The following is a 25361-nucleotide window of genomic DNA, read 5'->3' on the forward strand; positions in this document are numbered from 1 at the left end:
GACGGGATATTAGGAGTGATCAGGTCAGTTGGTAAAATCCACTGACAAGATACCAAAAAGTCTGAACCAAGCTATTGGGCCCAAGTTTAATCCTTGACCTGTGCTGAGTTACATGATCTCAGATGGGTTTATAATTGACGTAAGTCCCCCTGCGTTGAAGAGACAAAATCAACCAGGACTCTGCACTTCTGATCGCAATGCAGTTCTCCCCCTGCTGGAAGGTGTTTGTGCTTGTGGGGAATGGGGGGAGTTGGGGGCGATGGGGGATGATATTTTACAGCTTACCTCACCACTGAATGGAGATGGAGTGAAGCCAAGAGAAGGTAATGGGGTGTGGGGTGGGGGGCGGGGGGGATAAGAAGAGGTGAAGTAAATGATTTAGTGTCGAGCTTTACATTTTGATATGTCCCGAAAGACTCAGTTGCCACTTTTTATCGCAGAAATTCCAAGCAATTTCAATCTAAGATGGGTGAAACTTCAACCCATTGAGTCCTCCGATTGAGACTGTCTTGAAAATATGGTATGAAGCATTCTAGCCATTGCTGTAACTAGTACCAAGAGAGGTAAAGGGATTGCAGCCAAACAGATAATGCTGTCAATTTGGTATTTTGCGTGTTCTTCCTGAAACACAAGACACTGTTTATTGCACATCTTTTCTGAATCAATTCCCAGCCTCTCTTTCTTGCTCTCTCTCTCACGCTCTCTCTCTCTATATCCCCACCGGAGCTCTGCTGTAGTTTGCAAGGAGCTTTAACCTTCAGCCAACAATCTGTCTCAGAGCTTTTTAGCTTATTTCTCAGCAATTGACTAAATGCTTGTGTTAGTTCTCCTACTTACTCTACCAAAATCAATGGCAATTTTTGTAAATCTGCTTTTAAATTTCTCCAATTCAGTGAAATCAGACCACCTTTTCAATTCTCTCCAGATATAATATTACTTTGAATATCTGGTAATGTTAAGGTGAATTTCTTCTGGGTGCTTTTGGTATCTTATCTGTCAAGTCTTTTCTATAATGAGGGTCCCAAAACTGGACACAATACTCCAACTACAGCCTAAGTAATGTCTTGTGCAAGTCCTCCTTCTCTGACTTTTCGTCCTACTTTTAATGGAAAAGGGTCTTTGTTTAAGTACCAGGAAAATCGAGGACTCAAGGGGTAGAATTGACATCCACTTTTCTCGGGATGGGAATATTCTGTTATTGAACATTCCTGGTTTCATTTTGTCTCTAATGTTCTAACCTTGTCCTTTTTTTTGTTAAGTATTTATGTTGAATGCTTTGCTTTGACATTTTTCCTCACTCGATAGAACGGGGCTTTTCACCCCTGACATGGCATTTGAAACGATTGTGAAAAAGCAGATTTTGAAGATCAAAGAGCCCTCCCTGAAATGTGTGGACATGGTTATAACTGAGTTAATCAATACAGTTAGGCAGTGTACCAAAAAGGTAATTTTCTTGAAGCACGAAGTCCTGAACAATAAAATCATACTGCCTGCAAATCGATCTTAAATAGCGGTCCTCAGGAAGGGCTTTGGGTGTTTGGACTTAAATATAGTAAGCAATTTGGCTGCAAGTTTTGTTACTATAGTATCTGTCATTCTGTGTCTGTCACTCCTGCCCTGGCAAACGATAGTTTCAGAGAAGGACTGCTCAGAAGATCCTGTGCCTAGCAGGGAGTTGTTCATCTGTACATTTCTCCGCTGTGCTGTACTAGTGTGACAGTGCAATCAAGCTTAACTCTCTTCAATTTGCTCCAAGGGGCTATCGTTTCCCAGGGAACTGTTCTATTTCAGGAACACTCAAGCCAGGGAATGACCTCGACAACCCTTGGTATTCTCTGTTTTCAAGTTAACAGCATAAGATATGGTATAAAAGAAGTTTTTTTTATTGTGAATGGGTATACATTTCCTTAAACATGCAATAGGAGTGAAGGAGTGTCACCAATTTGAGATATGCAAACACAATGGCAGGCATATTTTCATCACTGAACGATGTTGAATAAAGTTTATAGAGTCTGCCTGATTCTCTGAGCAGATTAGTTAGCCATGTTGATTACCATATCAAGTCCAGACATCTATGAATGGCTGTCCACATTCTCAAACTGCCAGCTGGAACATAAAAGGACATAGTGTTGGTCATCGCCACCATTAAAGTAGAAAATGGGGAAGGGGGAGTGAGAGGAAGGGTCTAAATTGGGAACTGGGATAGAAATGCTTACTTAACAGAGCATTACATCCAAACTGTTAGCAGATTATTTGATTTGTTTTAATCAAGTCCTTTGTTTTCAGCTGATGCAGACTTGGGGTTTAAGATGGCAAATCATTGCACCTATGACTATTCTGGTTTCCTGGAGTTTGTAGCTCATTGTGGGGTGGTAACAAGTACCTGACAACCAAGTGTTTAACTATTAAACGATTTGCTCTATCCCCTCTCCTGGCAGCTGAACAATTTGATGGCTTACTCTCAGTTGTGAAGAAATTTGGTGTTGAGAAAGTGACAGGTTCTGTTGGGTTTTCTGTGTCTGACAGTGTTCGCTTATGTTCACTCAGATAAACAGCTTAATGTGGTCAACCTGTGCTAAAACGCCCTGAAACTCAACCACTTGACTTCTGCCCACTCACCCATCATCAGCCAGAACAAATCCTTTCATGAAGTACTGACCGACATGTTTGGAGCTTTTGGACTGAGATCATAGAGGATTGATGGGTAATTAAATTCTCCACCAATTCTCCTGTTGGAGTGGGTGGAGAATATTTTGATCCCTGCCAAATGATTGAACAAATTCAAGTTTGAATTCATTAAAACTATATTTTATATGTTGGGTACTTGTTTGTCAGTTGAAACGTGTGCTGCCCTGGTTTAAAAGCCTTTCGAGGTAACTGAGGTCTTAATCTTCCTTTGCTCTATCCTTCCCATGTTTTCATTCCCATACCTGCTTCTCCCCATCATTTTTTCCTCCTTGCCCTCCTTGTTGTCATTTCCTCCACAATGCAATGCAGAACTGGGCTCTTCACGCCTGACCTTGCTTTTGAGGCTATAGTGAAAAAGCAGATCCAAAAGCTGAAGGAGCCGAGTTTGAAGTGCGTAGATATGGTGGTGAGCGAACTCATTGGCACCATCAAAAAGTGTAGCGAAAAGGTAAAAAAAAGGTCAAACCCTTTCTTTGAACCCCGCCTATGCTCCATTAATTTATTTGATTCTAAATTGAAAACCGGCGCCTTTTTCATTTCTAAGGCAATGCTGACTAAGATTTTGTTTCGTTCACACGTGAGCTTCAGATTTTAGTTTGCTACTCAAGGCGTGTCAGCTGTTGGATTTTACTTTGATATCTACTTTTGGGAGGTTGGAATATGGGGCCTAGGTGCTGAATAATGTCAGTGTAAACTGAGTGAACCATTGAGATATTCTGATATTCAGTTTATTTCCCCTTCCGCACATTTATTATTAATGGGAATTCTGAATTCCTATTTTTCCATTCCTCCTGTTCAGTTTGTGCCAAAACTAAACCATCAAACCTTGTCTTGGGGCTGGTGAAGGGATGGTGTTCAGTGACTAACATGGAAGGGCTACATTCCCTCTCTGGCCCTTCTCTTTTACAGCTGTTAGAATTTAGCCAGGTTCTAGAGGCAATCTCTTATTTTGTAAACGTCTTCTCTCCCACTGCCATAAAAATAAGCTCTGTCCATTCTTCATGTCCTCTTGCACCACTCATCATTCTCAGACCTAGAGGGAGGATGAGCAAACTGTTCCCGGTTCACTGCCTGAGAAACTTGTGTGGGACCACTAGTACCAACAACTTGCATTTCATGCACGGTAGATTCCCAGAGCGCTTGACACTGGTGAGCATGACATCAAGCCTGAGAGGGTAGATTCAGCTACCAGTGTCTCTTTGCTTCCTCAGGGAAATGTCAGGACTTCAAACTCTTGCTCCAGATGGTTTGGATGAGGTTTGTGAAGGCCACAGGCTGAGAGGCATAGCTGAAGGTAGAAAGGGAGCTCCAGTTGGGCAAAACTTATCATTTAATGAGCTGTCTGTAAAGTTAAGTAAGTCTACTGGAGTCCATGTGATGCCATAGTTGCTATCACAATGCAAGTGCAAAATCAGTGAGTGATTCTGCACTGTGGTGCTGATTGGACAGCTCCTGTTCCAGTTTCTTGGTATCTATCTTGACAGACGCAAATTATACAATACAATTATCTGCTTTGTCCCTGCCTTGAGACACAATTAGTGCGGAGTATCAGTTAATGATAGACAGTCATTCTGCAGTGCACAGAATGGATTTTGTATGATTAGTCGACTGTGGCATAACAGGAGGTTAAGACATAGTGGAAGCAGCAACTAATAATGCCCAGAGCATTGAAGGTTGAAAATACAGTATTTTCAACAAATAGCAACTTCTACTGATAACTGGGTTGGATGTGAGTCAGACCCTTTCCACGAAGCAGCGTGTCCCTGGCTTGCATTGTTCTGCATCTGGTTACTGATAGTCACAGTGTCCGAGTCCGTTTAACGAACGATGATGCTTTCAACCTCGCTGTGCCCCTGAAATGGGAAAATGTTTCATTTCCCAGCACGAGCACCTGTAATTTTTTTTTTACAAATGCCCATGAAACCTGAGGCCAGTCTTACATTACACAATATATCCAGTTCATTTGTACATGCTCTCAGTCTTTTGTATTTATGATGTAAACAAACACTGAGCTGGATTCTGCACCACATTCCTACAGGTAGGATATTAATTTTTCCTGGCACTTTCATTGAGGAGTTTGTGTCCTCATAACCACTTCTTCTTAAACTTCTGCTGTATAATGTGCAGCCAGCTCCTGTAATGTATCAATTGCTAGAGAATTAACATCGATAGTTGTAGATTATTTAAAAATAATAATTCATTGATTCACATAGATTTGCATAGACATATACAGCACAGAAACAGGCCATTTGGCCCAACCAGCCCAGTACATTGAAGATCCTCTAAATATATTGATACTACTATGCATTGAGAGTTGATGGAGTGAGTACCGTTCCTCGGTTGGGCAGGGTGAGTGGTCTAGTTGGCATTGGCAGGTTTGTGTTTTCAGGAGTTGCTCTTCTTGGGAGCTGAGACCCAGTTACCTAATTGCCTCTTCATCTAGAAGGCTGTGGAGCTATGAGAATGATACATCAACAGCAGCAAATAGTAACTACACTTTACACTAAGGCATCTTATTCAACGTTCTAAAAAATGCCCCAACCTTATCACTTGGCCTATTTTATCAACAGATTAAAGTCTATGATAAGCACCTAGGTAGATTGGGAAGGACAGAGTTTCACCAGTGTAACCTTCCAGCTGGTATTTCATGAGAAAGCACCTAAATCAGCTCGCTTCTTTTTCTTTCCCATTTTTCTCGGTTTGCAGTCTCTCTGTTTCAAGGCGTCCAGACACGCTCATGTTTTGTTGGCTCGTTCTGCTTGGATTCAGTGATGCACTGATGAGACTCTTGAGTCATTTCATGCTGATATCATTTTCTTCATTACTGTACCGCCTCTTTGCTAAATCTAAAATCCAGAGTGTTTTGAAAGGAAATATTGGCCTTCATAAGATTTTCAGTTGCATTCGCCATTTTGGCAAATGCAGCATCCAAATTTCCAGAGGCACAGTCATTACATTTGTGCTGTGGTTCACTCGGCAGTGTTGCCATAGTAAAGAGGACAAATAAGGCAGTGCCCTTCTTCCGTTAGTCCCAGCTTCTGTTTACGTTAAATTTCTAAGCTTCCCTGCAATGTGCATTTTCCTTACCCAGACCTTCCCCTTAAACCTCAGTGAAGACATCAAAGCCACGAATTATAACCATGAGTTAGCCACCATTTAAGGAACTGTGCATATGCTAATATAAAGCAGGATAGATTCCACTGGGGATTGGTAGTGTTTGCAGAGTTGCACCAGTTAGAAGCATCTGTTGCACTATTGATGCTAAATTAGTGTTTTCACAATGACTGGCAGCCAGCCCATCTCTGTTACAGGTTTAATGCTGAAACTGAGAGTTTGATGAGACCCCCATGACGTGGAGTGTTGCTAAACACTGGAGCATTCGGTGGCATAGCATATACCTGAAGTAGGTTAGTTGATGCTCTGTTCATTTAGAGGGATTTTAGAGAGAGGTTCCTTCTAAATATCCTCAGGCCAAAGCTTTCTAGATCTTATGAAATATTTTTTCTGTAGGGCTTGTAAATGGGGACAAAAATAGAGTGCAGCTGTCTTGTGATGGACCTGGAAGCAGGGCGAAGGAAAGGCGTATGTGAGAACGCAAGACAAATTGACATTGAGCAATAACTTGACCAATGTAAACCAAAGCCAGCAATTGCCAGTATAGGGCAGTGTATAGGAGCCCAGGTTTTCTGCTTGCCTGCCTTGTTCCTTGCCTCTGAGTGCTTAGACCTGTCTCTGGATGCAAAGATGGAAAACTAACTTCATTCTGCAACACTGCCACCATTTACCTCATTGAATGCCAAACAAAAATGCAGAATACAAGAATAATTTTGGTTTTAAACTTAAGCTGAAATCCCATGTGAGGCCAACATTGCCTTTGTACATAAATGTGCTTATGTCTATTATCTGTTGTCATTTTCCTACACTGTATTACTAACTTCTTTGTCTGCCTGTGCAGTTCTGAGTGCTGCTCTTTATAATATGCCTGCTGCCTGCTTGCATTGTGATTTTTCTTTGAAAGAAAAAATGCTTTAGTACAGTATTGAAATGAGTGGGAACACGTATTGCTGTACAGTACTGCATTAGTTCAGAACACTCAATTTCTACATGTGGTCATTAAGGCCTAGATATAGTTTTGGGATGTTCCATGAGTATATCATTTCAGTAATGTGTTAAGACATTATGAACTATCTTAACAAATGATAGTTTATAATCTGCTATTTTTCCAGTATTCTCACTCCCTCTATCAAAGGTCATTGGCAGCCCATTGTATTTCTCCAAGTGACTGTTCATCATAGTGAGTGCTGGAAGGTTGGTGGTCTGTATGGAATCCTATGTTCTGTACGTATGTATTCCAATGACTTTTGTGCTTATTTGTTGTTTTCCTTCGGGAACCATTAAAATGTGTCTGTATCCTACCAACCTCAATGTTGTTTGAGCGAGGCACTGGTGGTTTGAATTAAAAACCATTGAGTTAACAATAATTATTCCATTTCAATGCTAACTTTTGGCAATTCCTATTTCTTGTGCAAATTATGTCAATGAGCTCTTTTCACTGTGGTTTCCAAGAAAAATATTCCACATTCTGTTACCGTAGATTCTAAAATAAATGGATCTCAATGATTTGGTTATATGAAAACTTTATGAATATGTTAATCCCTCATCTTAAAAAAAGTGTTAATGATGGGACCCACACTATCTATGGTTCTATGTACTTATGTTCCTGTGACCCAATTTTCCCTGTATCCTAAGAAGATATTGCATCACAAGACTCGGGTTCACACTGGACCTAACCTGATTGACTTTGACTCAATGCAGTAATGTACTTCAATCTGCTCCTGTGTTGTGCGTTGTGTGTTCTGCGTTTGTGGGGAAGTGCATTGGGATGTTTTCCACCTGTTTGCCTGGTTCTTTGTTACAGTTGGGACAATACCCGCACTTGCGGGAAGAGATGGACCGGATCGTGACCACTCACATCCGGGATCGGGAGGGAAGAACAAAACAACAGGTATGGAATCTGCGGTGAATTTCCTGTAGGTTTTCATAGATCGGCCCGGTATTATGGGAACAATTTTGTAAGCCTTGGATGATTGGGTGGTTTATTTATAAGTACCTAATCAAAGAAAAAATAATTCTGTTTATTATTGATCGAAAACTTCAGATCTGATTGAGATGTAGAGGGTGCAAAGAAATAGGCATCGTTGCGTTGTCAGAGAACTAACTTCTGTACAATGAGGCCATGAAATAGAAGTATTTAATGGCATCCCAGGTAAGAAGTTGGGTAGTGCTGTGATGAAAACGCAAACTCTGTCTGATTGACACAATATAAGGAAACCCTAGAGGCAGTGCAGAGGAGAGCAACGGGATGAGCAATGGGGATGGCGAGTTAATGTAAGGCAATGTTGATAACCTCTAGAAAGTCTCCAAAAGAGATTGATTAGAAGAGACTTTCTAGAGATAATCAACATCTGGAATGGGTGACCAGCAATGCGGATATAGGGCAAAACATTGGAATCAGTTACCAATAATTAAATCAATGACCATCCAACTCTGGTTTTGACGCCTGTCAGCATCGATGAGAATGTTCAGATATCACATTGTGAATTTGCTCCCCATTAATAATTGCGTGTAGTGACTGTCTGCTTTAGCTTTCCACGTGCCTGTTAAGTAGTTGGCACAGTCTCTGCTTCTTTTTCTCCTGTAGGTTATGTTGCTGATAGACATTGAGTTGTCCTACATGAACACAAACCACGAGGACTTCATTGGGTTTGCCAAGTAAGTAAATATTGTGTGTATAAGTAGCGTCAAGGTAAAACACTCACTCCTTTACTCTGGATATTTTGTGTAAATGTTGATATTGAATCTGTATAGATATAGCTGTTACATATTTAAAAGTAAATTTGTGTGATGATTAGACAAACTAGGGCACTTCAGTTTTGAGAGAAGTCGTCTCAGAAAGGAGGGACATCATAAAAGTTTATAACATTTTAAATGGGATTGAAAATGTAAATCCAGAACATTGCTTCAGGGTGCACCAAGTCAGGAGAAGAAAAGAACACAAGTTTCGATTTGCAAAGGACCGTTTCAGGTCAGAGATCAAGCAGGACGTTAGCCGGAGGCTGATTAAAGATTGGAACAGGTTGCCGTAAAGGATGATTGAGGCTAGAACTCATTTAAAAAGCAGCTTGATGCTTTGATGGGAGGACAGAAAGGTGAGTATTCTGGAAGAATGAAACCAGATGAACTGAAGAGCCTTCTTCATCCAAACTAATCTTGTGATTTGAAATATGAAGGGAATTTGGCTTCTGCAGAACTTTACAGTAAGTGGTGTTTTTCCCTCCCACTATGGTACCCGGAAGATCCCATTCGGTATCATTATTGCAATGGTGCTGAGTATGTGTGGACTTGGTATTGTAGAATATTACTTATGGATCTGACTCTAACATACACATATACATAGAAACAGGAGGAAGCCATTCAGCCCCTCGAGCCTGTTCCGCCATTCTATAAGATCATGGCTGATCTGTACCTCAAGTCCAATTACCTGCCCTTGCCCTGTATCCTTAATACCCTGACCGAACAAATAGCTATCCACCTCAGTCTTGAAGATATGAATGGATCCAGCATCCAAGAAGAGGTGTAAGTGTGTTTCCTCTGTTCAAATTTGCCTGTTGTGCAAATCTCACACAAGTTTCCCGTGGGTTATAGGAAGGCGATTTTGTGAAAGACGCATGCACTAAATTAAAAACCTTTCAACATTGGACATTGAGGGAGCCCCTGATGGAGCCCACACCTCTCGCTGTCCAGGCTCACACGGGAAGCAATTGCCCTAAGGTTCAATGAGAGTTGTGGCCGCTGGAACTATATCCCAGTAAAAGTTTCCATCCTTTTTAGAGAGATGAATAAGGGGGAAAACTGAGGTATAAAAAAAATTGCAAGAGGCTTTTCTTAATTGTACTGGGAATGTTTTGTGTGTGTTACAGTGCCCAGCAGCGCAGCAGTCAAATGAACAAGAAGAAGACATCAGGGAACCAGGTATGAGACTGGGAACCAATGCTGACTCCTTATCTTGACTGTAAACAGTCTCTTCTCTGCAACTCGATAGATGGACAAAGTACTTCCTTCATTGGCCTGTAGAGTCCAATTATTTTTTAAAACCAAGATACTCCAGGGAAGTGGAGTTGAAGTTATTAGACATTGGCCTTTTGTTTCTAGGACCTGGTTGTGAATCTAGCTCAGGCATTTGCATCCAAGTCCTCTCTGTATGTGCCTGGAATGGATCTGTGTGGAAATCTCAACCCAGTTGTCAACGACCGTGGGGGCTCGCAGTGCAAAACTACCATTAACTCAGCATCAACTTGTCAATCTTGCTCAAAGAGGCTGCAGTCCAGTTAGTGCGGGTAATGGAAATGCCACATTGGTGGAGTGCAGGGCCAGGATGCTCTTCTGAGGATGAGGCACAAGTATTCTGACTCTAGTATTCGTTTGAGTGCCTCAAAACATGGCAACGTGTTCCATTTCCTGGCACTAATATCCCTTACCTTGATGAGCCCCAAATTCATCAAATGAAATAGAAGGATTGCTGCTGGATTGTCAAGGATTTTGTTGAAATTACCAGGCCCTGGTACACTGTGAGCTATACCAGGCACTGTGAGCAGAGCTTAGCAAAATATCACACCCATTTGTCCAAAGGCACACTTTAGACTTTAAACTCTGTGCGGAATAATATGCTAATAAAGGTATGGCCTCAACAAGGGATGGAAGGGGAAAGGAATATGGTGTGTATGTCACCACAAGCTTTCCTTCTCCTTCAGTAAGCTTTGTTTTTGGTACCCTTTCTCATTATAATAAAGCCTATGAAAGAACGAAATATGATAAACCTCAGCAATGAGTGACCTCAAACCAAGTCCGTAAATGACTTATTATCATGTTTAAAACACTCAGATTTAGAAAATAAATTTCTTCACAGCACCATTTATTGAGGAAATGATTTTTGAGTGATAAATCACGATAACCCTGTTACCGTATAAACCAAATCAATAGTCGTGAATCATTCTAGCTTGACTGGGCTGAGAAGTCTAATGTTTACCGTGAATGGATTTTACTGCATGCGTCTGTCACCTGTTATGATAGAGTAATAATCATGCTCATTTATTTCCTTCCTCCCTCTATTGAACCCTACTCCTCTTGCTGCTTCTCTGCTTGGCTTCTTTGCATCCGCTATGGTTATTCTTTGAAGGATGAGATTATGGTGAGTACATTGTAGCTGGGTGGACACAGGTTTAAGCACTGGACCTGCATCTGGGTTGGTGATGAGGTGTCCAAATTGGAAGCACAAGTATTACTCTTCTGACTCCAGTATTCGTTTGAGTGCCTCAAAACATGGCAACGTGTTCCATTTCCTGGTACTGATTATTTCCTGGAACTTGGTTCTTGGTTTGCATATGCTGAGTCAATCTTTGAAGGCAACAGGGAGTCTCAATCCAGCCACAGAGAAGGTGGTTTGAAAATTCTTTTCTTCACCGCGTCTCAAAGGCAAACTTGATCCAAAAAACATTTAGCCATTTTTCCCCACCATCAAAGGCCAGCAGAGTCAGTACTCCTGCACATAACGAATCAACATGGTGAACATGCCGGGAAACAAAATACCTGCCACTTGTTTTTGTTGCATATACCCTTTGCGCTCTAAATTTACATAATCCAACACAAATTTAAATGGATTTATGTATTTATTGTAAAGATGTATATATCAACTGTATGCTGCCCTCGTGGGCAAACGGGCTGCCCAAAGCAGCATTAGGCCATATGGGCTGGAGGTCACAGATTTGAATCCGATTTGATCTGAGTAGAATTAGCCCTCTCCTCATCTCCCCTCAAATTTTCTGACAACATTCGCTGTCAAAGCTCACACATGAATAATAGACACGTGAGCAAAGTAACGGAGAGTGTCCATCATCAGCGCAGCAACACGACTTGCATTTATATAGCACCAAGAACACCTCGGAACATTTCACACGGACAGTGTCAAATCAATGGTCAGATAATATGATAGAAAATTTTGATCCCTTTTGTAACAAGTTGTCTGTCGTTGGAAGCAAAGTCTATTGGGATATTGATGCTATTTTTCTTTCTGGTAACCACTGACCTGACCCAGATGAATGTCTTCTTGACTGTGTTCTATGCGGACGTGTTATGTAGCTCAAGTTGAATGTCTTTGGCTCTCTCGTTCCTCTATGCTGTTGCATGTTAGTGTTGTCTTCACCCTCCCGTTCTAGCTTTAGCTTCCCATAATCTTCCCTGACCTCTTCAGTTTGGACCCGTCCCTCTGCCCCACTTCCTCCAACCTGGTGTGTTTTCCATAGAGGTGTTTTTAAAGGTTCGGTGTCAATCTGAGTTTTGTCATTAGGAGTTTGTAAATCCAAGTTGATCTAATTTGGATCAAGTGGGTGAAGTTTCCTGAAATGTAATTCGGATTGGTTTATCATATTGTAAAAAAAACGATGCCTATTGGGGTGATTTGTAGCAGTCATACTTTTGCCTAAAAATATTGAAAAGTTCCTCCAAACTTGGCTTAAAGTCGCACCTTCTCTACCTCAGCAGATCATGCCCTCCATCTTGTGGACCTTATGTCCACTTTCTTTTCCTCATCTCCAGGAAAGGGCACACCTTTAGATGGTTTCTCTGCTCCTTCAAACAAATTCTAAAAAAAAACTTTGTTTGCTTCTGTTCATTTTCCAATCCACAAGGAAGTTTCTCCCCCAATACAAACATGAGTCTTGTGGACAGATTGAGTTTGAGAATGTTATTCCATCCTGGGAGAGGAGCAAGGACTCTTCACTATTCGATCTTCACTCTCACTCCTATGATAAATGATGGCTCTTGAGCCTTATTAGATTCTACCAATCTGTGTGTGTGCGTGTTTGTGTGTAAATATATATTTATGTTATAGACACACACAGACGCACACACAGATATAGAATTATTTTACTTTGAAATATGAGGAACAGGGTTAGATTTAATGAAATGTTTTTACCAAATAAAAGCTTGACGCTAATTTCACAGTGCAAAGTCCACAAAAACCCAGGTCTCTGCCGGCAAAAAGTACAGTGAGTTTTGCAGTTGCTTCCTGTCTAATAACATTCCTTCTTCCATTCCTGCTAGGTGATCAGGAAGGGCTGGCTCACCATCAATAACATTGGCATCATGAAAGGAGGCGCCAAGGAATATTGGTTTGTGATGACAGCGGAGAATCTCTCCTGGTACAAGGATGATGAGGTTAGTACTGTACAAACATTTGCCTTTATCCTGGTGGGTGGAGAGCAGGTCCTGTTTACACTGGCAGTGTAATGAGATCATTTTACTTTCCTGACTTAGTATCCCCTGAGTTGCTCTTAAAGCAGTTCTCCTGCTAAGCCAAAAGTTGACCTGGCATCCAGACGGCAGGCCCAAGTAAAACCTCAGGCTCGATTTCAGATATGGAGGATATCTGAGGAGGAGAGGGGGAGAAATGAAGAGCAACCAGTGAAGGAGGGGAGGTGAGGTAGCAGTGAAGGAGGGTTACGCAATTGATATTATTCTGTGCTCCCCTTTTGCCAAGGAATGCCCATAGTCAGGTCCAAAAGATGCTTGAGTTTACATCCACAGCTGGTGTTTGTGTTTCACATTGGGATTAAAGAAAAGGATGACTTGGAGAAACAGGGAATAGCAGTACAGGCATAATATGGATTTATATATTTATATTCCGGGGGAAGCCAGATTGGATTAATGATACCAATAAATTGGATTTAGACAGCAACATTCATAAAGGGTGATGTCTCAGAGCGGTTTTACAAAGATGGGATAAAATGCTGAGTGGGAAAAAAGGAGGAAGGGGGAGGTGGCCATAGGTGCATTCGAAGAGGTAGATTTTAAGGCAGGCTTTAAAGACGGATAGAGAGGGGGAGCAATGGAAGGGTAGAGTTCCAGAGATTCGGGGCGTAGTGACTAAAGGCTTGGCCTCTGATGGTGGCACGGAACAGGGAGGTGACATGTAGCAAGCACAAGCTTCCCAAGCAAAGGGGGTGAGCAGAGAAGTGGGATAGGAGCAGATCAGAGAGATAAGAAGGTGCCAGGATGTGGTAGGATTTATAAACCTTGGAATAAGAAAACAAAGATTGCTATTTTCCTCCCCGGATTTCTAAATTGGGAGCAACTTGATCTTTTGGTAACTTCAGGCCTCTGTTTCAGCATCTGTTTCACAAACAGATGTGAGCCACACTGGGCTTGGGTTTGGTCAGTGGTTTGCCTTGTGACTTGTGGAGGCTCTTGGAGGCTCTTTGCAGAAAAAGGAAGTCATTCGATGCTTCTGGCTCCATCTAGTGGTTTCCGAAGTAGAGGTTGACTCTTTACAGATCAGAGAGGATGGGATGGAAAAAGGCCATTTGGCCCATCAAGCCCGCTCCCTCCATATTCCTGGCAAAACATGTAACCCATCATGGGTTTCATCCAATCCATTTGTAGATCTTGATTGAAAGTTGCACCTCTGCAAGGATCTTATCGAGAAATGTAAGATACTAAATGAGATTGAGAACTATGCTTTCAGTTGTGCCAAGCAGAAGAACACAAGGGCACAGGTTCAGGGGTGTAATGAGTAATTTTAAGACTTAAGACCAGGAAGTGTTTCTTTCCACAGAGGGGAGCGAACACCTGGAATGGGATATCAGGAATGTTGGTTGAGACCAAGATAATGGGCTAATTTAAGAAAAACCTCAATGCTATAATGGGAAGGTGATACAGCTGCTGATAATAATAATATAATAATCCTTGCATTTGGTATAGTGCCTTATCAGGTCATCGAGACGTCTCAAAAGCAGCTATAGGATATTGTATAAAGAGGGGTAACTGTATTTTATGGACAAAACGTATTCTGGAAAGAAGAGATCAAATGGGTGATTTTAATCTTGTGAACAATAACTCTCTACGAATGTTTACAAACTTCTAAGTTCCCTCACACATATGGCAGCGATGCCCTCTTCAACTCAAGCCTCTCTGAGACCTCTTAAAGTAACTGGTCCTGGAATGACAACTGGTAGCTTTTTCTTGCCACAGAGTTCGTTCCCACCTCAACTGTGTACTTGTGAAAGTTTTCAAACTAGCACATACGTGAACTTGCTTACACACATGCTAAACCCCAGATTTTTGTACATGCATACACACTTACAGATGCACACACTTACTCATGTGCACACACACACTTACACATCCGCACAGTTATTCACACTTACGTGTAGACTGTTTAACACCTATGCAAACACCTATACATATATATACAAACGTGGATGCATGTTTATGCACAAGTCCAGACACGTATAGATATGTGTACAATTGTGTGTGTGTGTGTGTGTGGATATGTGTATATATATATTTATATACGTGTGTGTACACTTAGCACTTGGGAGTCTGCTACAATGAGGAATACTGTTTTCTTTAAATGGTAACAGATGTTGGCAATTGGAGGGTTAATGGAAAAGTATGCACTTTTTTGTCTATAATTGTACTCTTCAGCATGCCAGTCATTTGCCTAGTTCTGTTGATCTATCGAATACTTCTACATCTGCAGGAAGTCACTACTGAGCAGTTTAATGAATCCAGATGTTATGGGCCCACACGGCTTGTGTGCTAATGCAAGTCGACAGGCTCAGAGCGAAGGGAGAAAGAAAGTGAGAACTGAGGATGGAGGTACAGAGATAAAGAGTTTTAGAAAGGGAGCAATTAAGAGTGTGTTAAATGCTCAAACATAGAGAGGGAGAGAGAGAGAGAGAGAGAGAGAGAGATAGAAATAAAGTGCAAGCAGGCTGGATTGAGGATAGGGATGTCAGGTCAGGAACGCTCCCATTTCCTCTCCAGCCATATGAGCTTTAGCCATCCCTCCCCTTCCCCCCGCCATTCCAAACCACATGTTTCTGGGGAAAACATGGGGGAAAGACTCAGGCGATCAGAGACTGGCAGCAGTCACGTCACTTAACAGTTCCTCCTTTCTCCTCCCCTCCTGATCCGTGTTCCCCCTGTCAATGTACGGAACAGGCGTGCACTCACAACATGGAACTGGCACGTGTGCGCAACACGGAACTGGCATGCACACCAATGAGGAACAGGCACTCCCGCACAACACATATGTTCAACGGGTACATACGTGCCACACGGAAACAGGCACACATACAGTTCATTTCGGCATCTCAAAAGCACTTGGAGGATTAATATAGCACACCTGATTTTCTCCCCTCTTGTCTCTAGCCCAGGGGAGCTGAATCCAAGTCCCTTATTACCATCCTGGCTGACATCCACTAACCTAGCAGAAACAACAGGCGGGTGGGGTGGGGGTGGGGGCTTGGGGTTGAATCTGAGACTTTCCTGTTCTGTGGCAGGAAGGGGGTAGGGGGAGGCTAATTCTCTCTTTATTAAAAGAGAGTTCTCCACTTCGATATTATCTGTAACCTGGGTTTCACTGTATGTTTGAGAAGCTTTATTATTCCATTTGTGATAAGGTTGAAGGGGTTAAGCAGAATGCTTCACATCTGTGGCCCATAAGGAGTGGGGGGTTGGGGTGGGGGGTCGGGTGGGGGGGATTAGGTTTTTGACATTCATCTTCATCATTGGGATAGTTTTATAGACTGTAAGGAAACAGCAGGCAGCAAATGAACTCCAGCTGAGGAGGGCCCCTTTCATCTCCACTACAAAGAACTCGGTGACTGCGAAGCTGAACATACTAAGGGGTTTGGGTGATATTCCACCCGACTTTTCCTCCCCTCCCTCCTCTCGACTGCCCCCCTGCACAATCCTAATTGAGATTGCTCGCGCTGTAGGCCTTTGGCGGACTAGAGGTGTTAAATAATTGGCCGCAATGAAACTGAGACCCACTTCGTCCCCAGCACCAATGCTCTGCTCAGCATGAAATCTCTCTCTCTAGTTGTGGTCAAAGCAAGTCAACTGTTCTGTCCTGTATGTGAAATACTTGTGCGTCACCCTGGCTCAGCTTGTAGCACACTCGCCTCTGGGTCACAAGTTTGTGGGTTCAAGTCTGACTTGAAACTCGTACTTGGAGTCTAAGCTGACACTCCAGGCCAGTGCTGTTGGGAGCACTGCATTGTCGGAGGTGTCATCCTTCAAGATGAGACTATTAAACCAAGGTCCCTTCTGCCCCTTCAGGTGCGTGTTGAAGGTCCCACTGCACTAATCTCTCAGCGTCCTAGCCAATAATCCCCCAAATAAAATTCGGCATTCAATTCATGGCTGTTTGTAGAGCATTGCTGTGGTACAGATTGGCTGCCACGTTTGCCCACAGACTACACACAGTCATTACAATTTACAGTAAACCCCGTGAAGTGCTTTGAGATGTCCTCCTGACGTATGAAGCATGAAACCAAATGTAAGGATTATTGTTATTTAACGACAAACTGTTGGGAGGAAAGTGTTTGGGATTTGGCGAGTTCTCCTTGTTCACTATGGGTGTTCCTCCAACTTAGAAGTGAATTATACAGACTCCTAAGCGTTTAAGGTTCAGCCCATTGTCTGAGCCGCGGAGGATGAAACAAGCCGCATTCCAACCCCCACCACCCCTCCATCCCCGTCGAGGCTCGTCTGAGTTTTCAACCCAGCCTCAGCCTGTGGAAACCATTTTGTCTTCAGATTTATGATAGGGTTGGATTTTGCAAAGGGAAAGTTCTTTCAAAGGACCATGTGCAGGAGAACAGTTATCCAAATTATAGAGTCTTACAGCACAGAAGGAGGGTATTTGACCCATTATGCCTGTGCTGGCTCTTTGAAAGAGCTACCCAACTAGTCCCACGCCTACAAATCTTACCCCATAGGCTTGCAAATGATTCCCTTTTAAATACCGATCCAAATTAAGACTGAATTTAAGAACTTGCTGCGATTTGTACAATTTAAGACCAAAAGACCTCATGTGCAAAGACCAGGTAGAATTTCAGGCTGTTGATCAATGAGTGGTGAATGCTGCTGAGAGTTTTGATGAGCACAAGATCAGTTTGACAGGTACTATATGACTGTGTAGTGTAGTGGGAGAGACTGAGCTGATTTAACCCGGCAAGTTATCACTTCCATTGTTGATCAGGATACTGGCGTCAGGGACAAGATGATGTGTCTGAGCAAAGCTCTCCTACACACGACATGCGAACACTGCTTCAGTAGTTGACCTGTTCGCAGCTATAACACCAAGCACCATTCTTTGATTCTACCTGGTAAAAATAAATAGACCTTTTTTTTAAAAAAAAGAAATATTTTGGGCTTTAGGATTCAGGGAAACTCCAAGCTCCATGAGCCACCCGGTTTATATATATTCTGTTTACGCGCTGTCGAACCAGAAAATAAGTCACGTGGGTGCCAGGATTAACTTTATTGCTTAATGCACAGAGAATGGGCCATGTTTGTAGCTGTTGGTGTTTTGTGATTGAGTTTTTGGATCTAAGATTTGCCCACAATGCTGAGCTCTTGATCCCTGAGAAGGTGACCGGCCAGGAGTTGGGGAGGGGAAACAAGATGCTCTCTTTCTCACAGACAAGACAGAAGCACCCCTCCTATCCTCCCCAGAGCCTAATTTTGGTCAGACTCATGGGTGTGTCATGCCATTGAGTGTGTAGGTTGGAGGAATGGGGGGAAGGAGAAACTATTTAAAAAGTTAGAATGTATAAATTGTGCCTCGTTCCCCACTCCTCTCCCACTGCCCACCCCCCCCCCCCCCCCCCCCCCCCCACCAGCCCATTTAAAGGACGCATTGAAAAGTGTAGATACCAGAAATTGACCTCGGAGAGACTTGAAAGGGTTAACCACGACCTTACTTATTGCCGCTCTCAACCTGGTGCTCAGCCGCGCAAACGGACCGAGAGATGAAAGATAAAAGTTTTGCGGATTTTTCTTCGTTCACGAGGTGGGAGATCTCAGGGTCAGGATTGAAATGTGCAGCTGAGCACAATTGAAGTGTTCGTTGGGAAATAAATTGAGCTTGAAATAAATAATAATAAATAATAATCCTTGCATTTGATCTAACGGCTTATCGCATCTTTGAGACGTCTCAAAGCGCTTCACGGGATAGACTGCAAAGCGAATTGACTGTATATTTTTTGGGTGAAACGCGGCAGCCAATTGCGCACAGCAGCGTCCCCACAAACAGTCATGGATTGAGTGACCAAATTAGAATTATTTGTTTTTATTGAGAGAGTCAGATGTTGGTGGGAAGTCAAAGCTAACTGATTCTTCTCTCGCTCTCTCCTTCGTTCGCCTCCCCTGAATCCCCTCCACTCTAAAGCGCTGGCAGTGAAGGAGTTTTAAGTGAACAGACGTTTTTTTTCTTCCTTCCCCACCCCCCCACTCTTGCCCTGTAAACTGGTTTTAATAGTAATCTGTTTTACATTAACGTCATCTGTTTTGCAGTCGAAGGATGCAGGCTTCAAAGAGAGTAGAAATTAAACATGGTGGGTTAGCGTTAGCGGGGCAGTGATTTCTGGGGGGGAGAAATGGGTTTCCTTCACGTTCCATCTCTTGAACCTGAGCTGTTTTCACTTTTTCTTCCAGATTCTGTATTTCTGACAGATTAGACAGTTAGATGCGGTTCCTGAATGCAAAGGAATCCTGTAGCTCAGTGGTTAGGGCACTCGCTTTGCAAGTGAGAGACCTGAGTTCAATTCCAGGCAGAGGGTGAAACCTTGGGCAAGTTTCCTTACTCCACACAGAGCCTAATAATAATCCCTCCAAAACCAAAACAATAATAAATTGGTCATTTTCAATCCACGACTGTTTGTGGGACATTGCTGTGCGCAATTGGCTGCCGCGTTCGCCCACAAATATAGTCAATTCACTTCACAGTGTGTTCTGTGAAGCGCTTTGGGACGTCCTCCCGACGTGAAAAGCGCTATATCAAATGCAAGGATTATTATTATTATTAAAGGTTATCTGGCAGACTGGAGTCTGAAAGAGTGAGGTGTGGGAAGCTGGTGTGGGGGTAGGCGGGTAGGGTTTGGAAAGGGGGAGGGGTGGTCTTGCAAGCCCCCCCCCCATGTGATTCATTAGTCGTTGAAAGAGTCCAGCTATTTTTCAAGCTGTGTTTTCTTGAGAAAAGAAAAATCCCATATTAAAATGGCCACGTTCTCCTACCATGGGGCCCGCAGTATCCAAGCACTGACCCTTTTAAGCCTCCGAATTTCTCTTACTGCTCTTGGAAATGGGATGCTGGTGGTGGGAGGGGGGAGGTTGTGTGTGTGTGTGTGTGGTGGGGGTGGGGGGGGAAAAGGGAGAGATTGTTGGGGGGTGAGCGAGAGTATAAAATTAAATTTGTGTAGAATATTGCAGTTAGACCCACGCTGACAACCTCAGTATTGTTCAGCGAATGCGTCCCTTTGTATTAAAAAAAAGTATTGGGAGTATTAAAAAAAAACGAAATTGAAGACCTGTTGCTCTGTAAAGTCCTCTGCACAATCAATTTGAATCGATGTGAATAAAATTCTACCCACTAAGTCCAGTGCCTACACACTGCACAGTCCAGAACAAGACATCCTTCTAAAGTCCTACCCACTGCAGTTAAACCCCCACAGCCGCTCACCCGCCTCCGAGTCACCTTCCTTTATTTAATCCTTGCATTCGATATCCCCCTTTTCACGTCGGGAGGACGTCCCAAAGCGCTTCACAGAACACACTGTAAAGTGAATTGACTGTATATTTGTGGGCGAACGCGGCAGCCAATGGCGCACAGCAATGTCCCACAAACAGTCGTGGATTGAAAATGACCAATTTATTATTGTTTTGGGTTTGGAGGATTATTATTAGGCTCTGTGTGGAGTAAGGAAACTTGCCCAAGGTTTCACCCTCTGCCTGGAACTGAACTCAGGTCTCTCACTATGCAAAGCGAGTGCTCTCACCTCTTTAACAGGACTTTAACGTCAAGGAAAATAGAGACTGTTGCGGAGATGCTGTTACTCTCAGATTTATTTGTTTATTTGGTATATATATATATATATACACATATATACACACACACACACACACACAGAACTCGCGTTAATAAACCCCAGTGCCCGACAATGCACAGTAGCAAAGGAAAGAAAGAAAGAAAGAAAGAAAGAAAGAAAGAAAGAAAGAAAGAAAGAAAGAAAGAAAGAAAGAAAGTAAACGTGTTCCTGGGGACGTGGTGATGGCGTTTGGCTGATTGTTTGCACATTGACCGGAGCGCTGCAGATACTGTTTAAAACTTTAACGAGAGAGGGAGAGAGGAGAGAGAGGAGAGAGAGAGCAAAGCACAGAGTAAAGCACTGGGGGATGCGTCTGACATCCCAAAGCCTCCACCTGGGCTGAACCGTACCGTTAGTTGGGAGTAGCGAAAGGGGCTCTGAAGGCGCAAACTCTGCACTCCCGGACCCCGAGTCCTCGGACCCCTTTTTACGCAAATCGCGCAGATAAAAAAAAAAACAGTTTAAAAATCCACTGCATTTACCTGTCTCCGGGCTAACCAGAGCGAGAGAGGGGTTAGAGGTAACCCACCCGGTCAGTCCCCGACGCGATCGTCCCGCAGTGGCTCCCGACGAGAGAGCCGCAGAGAGAGCCGCAGAGAGAGCCGCAGGTCCTGGTGTGCGGCTCTGGTGTACTCTCCGCTCTCGAAGACGTTTCCACACACAGTCTAACCAATGTGCAGACTACTGTACAATAGCATCAACCTGAACAGGTAGTCTGAACACTGGGCAGACAGAGCGGGAGTGCGGAGCGCCTTCGCCGGGCGAGACGGCTCGGGCTCGGGCTCAGGCTCAGGCGAGACGGCTCAGAGCCGAGACGGCTCAGGCTCGGGCTCAGGCTCAGGCTCGGGCTCAGGCTCGGGCTCAGGCTCAGGCGAGACGGCTCAGGCTCAGGCGAGACGGCTCAGGCTCGGGATGGACCGCTCGGCTGCCTCCAGAACCGCAGGACGACTGCAGCACCAAAGCACTTCCTTAGCCTCCTTCACTTGTGCAGGGACTGACGTGGCAGCCTGGAGTGATCTATGGTGGGAGGAGGGGAGGTGGGGGGGGGGGGGGGTGGGGAGGGGGTGGGGGTGGTGGGAGGGTGGGGGGGGGGAGAGAGGAAGAGAGGGATGGAGGAGGTGCCGACTGGTGGTAAAGGGGTTAAAGGGTGAAGGTACATATAAGGGATAAGGTCATCCCATTGGGGATTGGAGTTCCATATCTTTGGATATAGAGGCTGAGGAATGCAGAGTTTTGTTGGCTGTGGACTGTGTGCTGTAAAACTTCCATATGTCCTACTTGTGGTCCATATGCTGATTGCTTTTCCTGTCCTGAAACTCTCAATAAAGACTGCATTATTCCTGGTGTGCAATTCCCCACTGACGGGACTCGGATTTAGTGGCAACGCTAAAAGAAAGTCCACTAAAGAAAATATATATATATATATATACACACATATATATAAAGAAACTCCTCTCCGTTTAAAACAGAGGTCAAAAGAATTCTCTCAGTTTAACCGCTCAAATACTGGAAGTCATCGTAGAGTTCAAACCTATTATTTTCAGTCATTCAAAAAAAAAAGACATAGTTTCTCATCTCTTTCCCACTCCCTCCCACTCCCACCGCCTTTCCACACACAATCAACTCCAGGTTCAAATGATCCCTTAACAAAGATTATTAGGGCTGAAATACTAAAGGTGCGGAAGATTAACCTTAAAGTTGTAATGTTAATATTTAGAAACGTCACATAAATTGTGCTTTTTTTTAAAACGAGATCGAGTGATGTGCAAAAATCTCTTAATGTAGAGGTTGCAATATTTGTGAAGTTGTGTGATTTTGGGCGTGTGGCTTGTGTTTGTGTGGGAGCGAGCGCGGGAGCGTGAGCGAGCGCGGGAGCGTGTGAGCGAGCGTGTGAGTGAGCGAGCACGTGTGTATGTGAGTGCGCGTGTGAGCGAGCGTGTGAGTGTGCGTGTGAGCGAGCGTGTGCGTGTGAACTAGTGTGTGTGTGTGTGAGCGTGTGAGCGAGTGAGTTTGTGTGTGTGAGCGTGCGTGTGTGAGAATACGTGTGGGAGTGGGTAATGTAATGGGGGTGGGTGGGTGGGGTGGTGGGTGTGGGTAATGTAATGGGGTGGGTGGGTGGGTGGGGGTGGTGGGTGTGGGTAATGTAATGGGGGTGGGTGGGGGGGTGGGTAATGTAATGGGGGTGGGTGGGGGTGGTGGGTGTGGGTAATGTAATGGGGGTGGGTGGGTGGGGGGGAATGGGTAATGTAATGGGGGTGGGTGGGGGTGGTGGGTGTGGGTAATGTAATGGGGGTGGGTGGGTGGGTGGGGGTGTGTGTTCATGCTTCTCTGGTTCCTGGCTGCAACACCTCGTGCCTGAGCCTCTCCGCTTGGTGCCTTTGACTCATTATAGCCTCTCTGGTCTGCTGTAAATGAGCTGTTGGATTCAGACCACTTCTTGCTTGGAATCTGATCCCAGCATATGTTACACAGGCTCCAGCACAGGCTCCAGCACAGGCTCCAGCTCCTTGATTCAAAAATAATAAACACACGTTGGGGGGGAGGGAAAAATGGGAAATTCCTTTCTAAGCTATTTCACCATTGCACTCTTTTTCTCTCTCCCTCTCTCTCTTTCTCTCTCATTCTTTCTCCGTCTCTTCTCTCGCAAAGCGCATCCCTCTTTGATATACTCTTTCTCTCTTCGCACCCGATTGATGTTCTTTTCTCTCTCATACGACGTCTCTGCTTCTCTCTTCGTATACTGTAATCTTTTTCATTTACGTTTTGGGGGGATGGGGGGGGGGTTTGGGTCTGACTCGGTTTCTGTGTATCCCTCTCACAAACTCACTCACTCACTCGCGCACACTCTTATTCCCATTTCTTTTTTCTCTCCTCTCTCGTTCTCTCTCTTTCTCACAGACACACACACAAACACACGGTAATCTCTCTCGTTCTATAGCTTACTCACAATAGTTTGGCTCTCGATTATTGGGATGGGGGGAAGCCAAGTGAAGTGGATTATTTCTGAAGCACATTGTGCATGTGATGAGAGCAACACATTGACTCATCACTGGGAGTGTGGAGCTTGCTGTTCTCTCTGGAGATGAATCGATGGCGTTGGCACGTGATGGAGGTATCAAATTATCAAAGGTTTCAATATGGTGATTGTTAATAAGCCGTTTACATTCATTGTTGAGTCCAGAACAAGGGGCATATATGGAAGATAGCCAGTAGCAGATTTCGATGGGATTTTTCCATGCTGTAATAATCTATCTAGTTCCGCATGTAATTTTTCACGCTGAGGATGGTGACAATGCTGACCTCACTTCTGGAAGTTGTGGTTGAAGGAGAAAGCAAGAAAGCATTTAAGTGTATTTAAGGCGAAACGTGATGCACACACGCGGGAGAAAGGAATAGAGGGGTATAGGTGAGGGGAACAGGAAAGATGGGGGCTCATAATAATAATGATGATCCTTGCATTTGATGTAACATCTTATCACGTTGTTGAGACATCTCAAAGTGCTTCACAGAATGTATTGTAAAGTGGATTGGCCATGTATCTTGTTGATGAAACGCGGAGGCCAATCGAGCGCAGCAAGCTCATGTGGAGTATAAACCCCGGCACAAACTAGTTGGGCCAAATGGCCTGTTTCTTTGCAGAGGAGAAGAGCTAATCTGCTTCCTTTGTACTGGCATCAGTTTCCCACAGTGCCCAAAGCCATGCAGAGTAGATTAGCTGTTCAGACGTTGCCTCGAACTTCAATGTGTGTGTGTGGGTGGGTGGGGGGGGAATGCAGTTACAATGTTATGCCTGTTGTATGTAACTGAAGATAAATAAATGGTGACAGAGCTTTCAAACAGGGACTTGGTTCTCAACATCCTTCGAGACCAGGGCAGCTTGTTAGCCTTACAGTGCTCTGCGGCGAAAGAGCTTTGATCATCCAGAGTGCTCTGCTTTGTTTGTTTGGACGTAATGTTTTTACACGTGTGGAATTTCTCCATAAACTGTTGCTAAAGTTGGGGCCACCAGGATAGACGTTACCCCAGGCTTCGAGTGAGGTGGGAGTTGGGGAGGTGGGGGAGTTGGGTGGAGTAGCAGTGGGGGAATAAGGTGCATTGGTTAATGCCCTCCCCCCTACATGTGTTAGGTCAAGGAAAAGTGGGATGTGGGTGCACACAGCGAGGCACTTGGGCTGATGTTGTCGCCTCAGACCCTAGTGTGTTTGGAGACTTGCCATTTTGGTGCGATCTGTGACGGTGGTCACGGAACACTGATTTCCTCTCTTATCTTGTGGAGTCCTGTAGCTCAGTGGTTAGAGCACTCGCTTTGCAAACGAGAGACCAATTCCAGGCAGAGGGCGAAATCTTGGGCAAGTTTCCTTACTCCACACAGAGCCTAATAATAATCCCTCCAAAACCAAAAACAATAATAAATTGGTCATTTTCAATCTACGACTGTTTGTGGGACATTGCTGTGCGCAATTGGCTGCCGCGTTCGCCCACAAATATACAGTCAATTCACTTTACACTGTGTTCTGTGAAGCGCTTTGGGATGTCCTCCCGACTTGAAAAGCGCTATATCAAATGCAAGGATTATTAGTATTATTATTATATTATTTTATCAGCTGCCAAAAGTCATACCCCTCGCTGCAGCAATTCACACATTTTTCAGACCTCCAAATAAGAGCCAGACAACTATTC

At 43.9% G+C, this 25361-nt stretch overlaps 1 protein-coding gene across 15 annotated transcripts in view; it reads left to right on the forward strand.

Annotated features, from left to right (window-relative positions):
• Nucleotides 1–25361, forward strand: part of LOC103183065 (dynamin-1) — a 74860-nt gene that overhangs the window by 29932 nt on the left and 19567 nt on the right. For 8 of the 15 annotated variants that reach the window (XR_006085250.1, XM_042337216.1, XM_007900313.2 and 5 more), the window contains exons 10-15: nucleotides 1306–1444; nucleotides 7607–7693; nucleotides 8390–8460; nucleotides 9669–9720; nucleotides 10925–10936; nucleotides 12847–12960. Coding sequence is in view for 14 of the 15 variants with exons in the window: in XM_042337216.1 (XP_042193150.1) it covers nucleotides 1306–1444; nucleotides 7607–7693; nucleotides 8390–8460; nucleotides 9669–9720; nucleotides 10925–10936; nucleotides 12847–12960 (475 nt within the window). In the remaining variant the exon portion in view is untranslated. Of the gene's footprint in view, nucleotides 1–1305; nucleotides 1445–2997; nucleotides 3137–7606; nucleotides 7694–8389; nucleotides 8461–9668; nucleotides 9721–10924; nucleotides 10937–12846; nucleotides 12961–25361 lie in introns of all 15 variants that reach the window. The other 7 variants (XM_042337224.1, XM_042337215.1, XM_042337218.1 and 4 more) reach the window with 3 other exon arrangements.

This window comes from Callorhinchus milii, unplaced genomic scaffold, assembly GCF_018977255.1.
Source record: "Callorhinchus milii isolate IMCB2004 unplaced genomic scaffold, IMCB_Cmil_1.0 Scaffold8, whole genome shotgun sequence".
Classification (NCBI taxonomy): domain Eukaryota; kingdom Metazoa; phylum Chordata; class Chondrichthyes; order Chimaeriformes; family Callorhinchidae; genus Callorhinchus; species Callorhinchus milii.